This window comes from Colobus angolensis, unplaced genomic scaffold (assembly GCF_000951035.1).
Source record: "Colobus angolensis palliatus isolate OR3802 unplaced genomic scaffold, Cang.pa_1.0 Scaffold207, whole genome shotgun sequence".
NCBI classification, from domain to species: Eukaryota; Metazoa; Chordata; class Mammalia; order Primates; family Cercopithecidae; genus Colobus; species Colobus angolensis.
This window is the reverse complement of record NW_012115233.1, coordinates 3,110,421-3,114,403: the sequence shown is the minus strand read 5'-3', so window position 1 is coordinate 3,114,403 and position 3,983 is coordinate 3,110,421. Positions and strand designations below refer to the sequence as shown.

The 3,983-nt window shown below is 49.8% G+C and overlaps 1 protein-coding gene across 1 annotated transcript in view; it reads left to right on the top strand.

The window, feature by feature from the left end:
• The window catches only part of PKD1L2 (polycystic kidney disease 1-like 2), a 124,984-nt gene that overhangs the window by 63,560 nt on the left and 57,441 nt on the right, over positions 1–3,983 (top strand). Inside the window, exons 25-27 of the mRNA XM_011942207.1 lie at positions 1,127–1,228; positions 1,326–1,504; positions 3,559–3,705. Of these exons, the coding sequence (XP_011797597.1) occupies positions 1,127–1,228; positions 1,326–1,504; positions 3,559–3,705 (428 nt within the window). The remainder of the gene's footprint in view (positions 1–1,126; positions 1,229–1,325; positions 1,505–3,558; positions 3,706–3,983) is intronic.

The window sequence follows — 3,983 nt, the reverse complement described above, 5'->3', positions numbered from 1 at the left end:
TTTCTGAGAGGGAGTCTTGCTCTGTCACCCAGGCTAGAGTGCAGTGGTGTGATCTCTGCTCACTGCAACTTCCGCCTCCCGGATTCAAGCAATTTCCTGCCTCAGCCTCCCGAGTAGCTGGGACTACAGGCACCAGCCACCGTGTCCAGCTAATTTTTGTGTTTTTAGTAGAGACAGGGTTTCACCACATTGGTCAGGCTGGTCTCTAACTCCTAATCTCAAGTGATCCACCTGCCTCGGCCTCCCAAAATGCTGGGATTACAAGCATAAGCCACCGCACCTGGCCTACATTGTATTCATTCTTTCTAATTTTTGTACCCATTAACCACCTCGTCTTCCCCCTGATTCCAGCCCCCGATACCTTTCCCAGCCTCTGGTGACCATCATTCTACTCTCTATCTCCATGAGTTCATTTGTTGCTAAACTATCTTAATGTTTCATTTCTTTAAAATTCCCTCAGAAACACCACCTGGTTACAAATGTTATGAGAAATCATACATGTACAGAGTTTGTATGGTTCACCAGCTCAAACATTCAATATTCTCAGCTTATCAAGTTCATTTCCAATTTAACTACATGGGGGTCATATCTCATAAAGAATGTACTTTGGGGCCAGATGTGGTGGCTCACGCCTGTAATCCCAGCACTTTGGGAGGCTTAGGCAGGTGGATCACTTGAGGTCAGAAGTTTCAGACCAGCCTGGCCAACATGGTGAAACCCGTCTCTAACTAACAATACAAAAATTAGCCAGGCATGGTGGCGCACACCTGTAGTCCCAGCTACTCTGGAGGCTGAGGCAGGAGAATCACTTGAACCCGGGAGCCAGAAGTTGCAGAGACTAAGATCACGCCACTGTACTCCAGCCTGGGCAACAGAGCGAGATCCTGTCTCAAAACAAAACAGGAGGAAGAAAAGAATGTACTTCACGTTTTTATTTTCGCAGTGTTTTGCACTTGAAACCCTGCTTTTATGAGGAACAGTTCTCACCCGAGGGGATGAATAAATGGCACATGTAATTTTGCTTTGCCCAACTCATGATTGTCACGAATCGTCAGCTCCTTCTTGGCTGGTGGGTGATGCAGGAACCCACTGAGCAAGGCCTTCCTAACGCTGCCCTTCTCTTCAGGTGAAGGTCACAGTGCTGGAAGACAATGATCCCTTTGCTCAGTACCACTACCTGGTGACAGTCTACACAGGACACCGACGAGGGGCCGCCACGTCCTCAAAGGTACCTGCCCATGCAAGATCCCCTGATTGATCAACACTTCCCACCCAGCCCTGCTATGCCACTGTGGAGTTGCCCACTCCTGGTCTCTGGATTTCAGGTGACTGTCACCCTATATGGCCTGGATGGAGAGAGTGAACCCCACCACCTGTCTGATCCCGACACTCCGGTTTTTGAGCGAGGAGCAGTGGATGCCTTCCTTCTCTCCACCCTGTTCCCCCTGGGGGAACTGCGGAGCCTCCGGCTGTGGCATGACAACTCAGGGGACCGGCCATCTTGGTGAGTGGGGGGCAGACAAACCATGAGAACCTATGAAGTGCCAGGCCCAGGGCTGGGCACTGGACATTTGCCTCCTTCCTGATCTTCACAAGCCCCTGCAAGACAAATAGAATGATCTCTGTTTCACAGACGAAGAAACCCAGGGTCAGAAAAGCCCACTGGTTCATGGTCCACACAACTGGATCAGTAGCTAGGAGAAGGACTGGAAGCTACAGCTAGCCCCACCTTCAGTGCTAGCCCCACCCTTGTCCTTTTTGCAGCATCAACCTGTGACTTGCCCAAGGTCACACAGCTGGCAAGTTTGGCATAAGGTTCTCCCCCATTCTGAGGCTAAAATTAGAGACCCAGATGAGTGGTGTCCAGTCTGACCACCCGTCGGTAGCTGGCGGCTTTAGAAAAACAATAGCACTTGAATTCACCTATGGGACTAAGCATTAATATCTTAAGTGCAGCCACTGTAGGTTGCTCCCGGGAAGCAGGCTCTGAGATGGAGTTGCATACACAGGGTATTTATTACAGGGCCCTGGGACCAGCACCTGGGAAAGGAGGGAAGGAGGCAGAATGTCAGAAAAGTCGAGCTATGATGCAGCCCAACAACAGTGCGGTCCACCACTGGGCAGCTCTGGAGCTGTCCCACGTTGGGTTGAAATACCCAGGTCTTCATCTCTGTAGGCACTGCTTCACTGGATGCCAGCTGCCCCAGAAGAGCCTGTGACCTTGACAGAGGTGGCTTTTACATTCTTACAGGGCTGCTCTTCCTGAAATGAGAAAATGCATGTCAAGAGCATCTTAGCATAGCCCCCACTATATAGTAAATGCTCAGTGAAGAGTGGCTGTTGCTATCATTACGGTTTTTTTGTTTTGTTTTGTTTTGAGTCAGAGTCTCACTCTGTCACCCAGGCTGGTAGTACAGTGGCACAATCTCCACTCACCACAGCCTCTGCTTCCTGGGTTCAAGAGATTCTCCTGCCTCTGCCTCCCGAGTAGCTGGGATTACAGGCATGTACCACCATGCCCAGCTAATTTTTATTTTTATTTTTATTGTATTTTTAGTAGAGATGAGGTTTCCCCATGTTGGCCAGGCTGGTTTCGAACTCATGACCTCAAGTGATCCGCCCGCCTTGGCCTCCCAGAGTGCTGGGATTACAGATGTGAGTCACTCCCCTCAGCCATCATTGCTGTTCTTGTTGGCTGTATAGCAACACGGAAAACCGCTGCTCGATCTGACATCACAGGATAGGCAAGATAATGTCAATTCTTCCCCATACCTCAAAGACCTAAATCAGGTTAGATGATACCCACAAAGTCCTCAGCCCAAGATAGATGGTGGTTCTTTGGTTAGAAACACAAGAGAGGAGGCTGGGCACGGTGGCTCACGCCTGTAATCCCAGCACTTTGGGAGGCTGAGGTGAGTGGATCACCTGAGGTCAGGAGTTTGACACCAGCATGACCAACATGGAGAAACCCCATCTCTACTAAAAATACAAAATTAGCCAGGTGTGGTGGTGCATGCCTGTAATCCCAGCTATCCGGGAGGCTGAGGCAGGAGAATCACTTGAACCTGGGAGGTGGAAGTTATGGTGAGCTGAGATCACTGCATTGCACTCCAGCCTGGGTAACAGAGCCAGATTCTGTCTAAAATTTAAAAAAAGAAAGAAAGAAATGCCAGAGAGGACAATGTTCTGCGTACTCCAGCCTGCACCTGCCTGAATACATACATACACTTTAGACAGTTTGACTTTACTTGCTCATGCCTGGATGCTGGCCCTGAGCTTGGTGCCATGTGTACAGGTTAATGGTCTCCAAATGCACCCTTTTGCAGCATCTTTGTGGAAACATGGCAGCTTCCCAGAGTTGGCTCTCTACAGTAGCTGAACTCCTCAGGCGAGGCCAATTTTGATTAAGGCACCAAGAACAAAGAAAAATATGGTTTCTTTTTTTGAGGAGCTCTTGTTCTTTGGGTTCATGTTTGCAAAGCTGTTACCTTGGTGATGTCCAAGGAAGCCTCCTCCCCTGCTCCACGTTATCCTAAAAACCATGGGTCCCTTATCCAGGTATGTGAGCCGGGTGCTGGTCTATGACCTGGCAATGGACCGGAAGTGGTATTTCCTCTGCAACTCCTGGCTGTCCATCAATGTTGGAGACTGTGTCCTCGACAAGGTGTTTCCTGTGGCCACGGAGCAGGACAGAAAACAATTCAGGTACTTTATTTTTCTTTATTTTTATTTTCTTTATTTTTGAGATAAGGTCTCGTTCCGCCACCCAGGCTGGAGTGCAGTGGCACGATCACAGCTCACTGCAACCTCAACCCCCCTGGATCAAGCGATCCTCTCACCTCAGCCTCTCAAGCAGCTGGGACTACAGGCATGCACCACGGTGCCTCGCTTTTTTTTTTTTTTTGAGACGGAGTCTCGCTCTGTCGCCCAGGCTGGAGTGCAGTGGCCGGATCTCAGCTCACTGCAAGCTCCGCCTCCCGGGT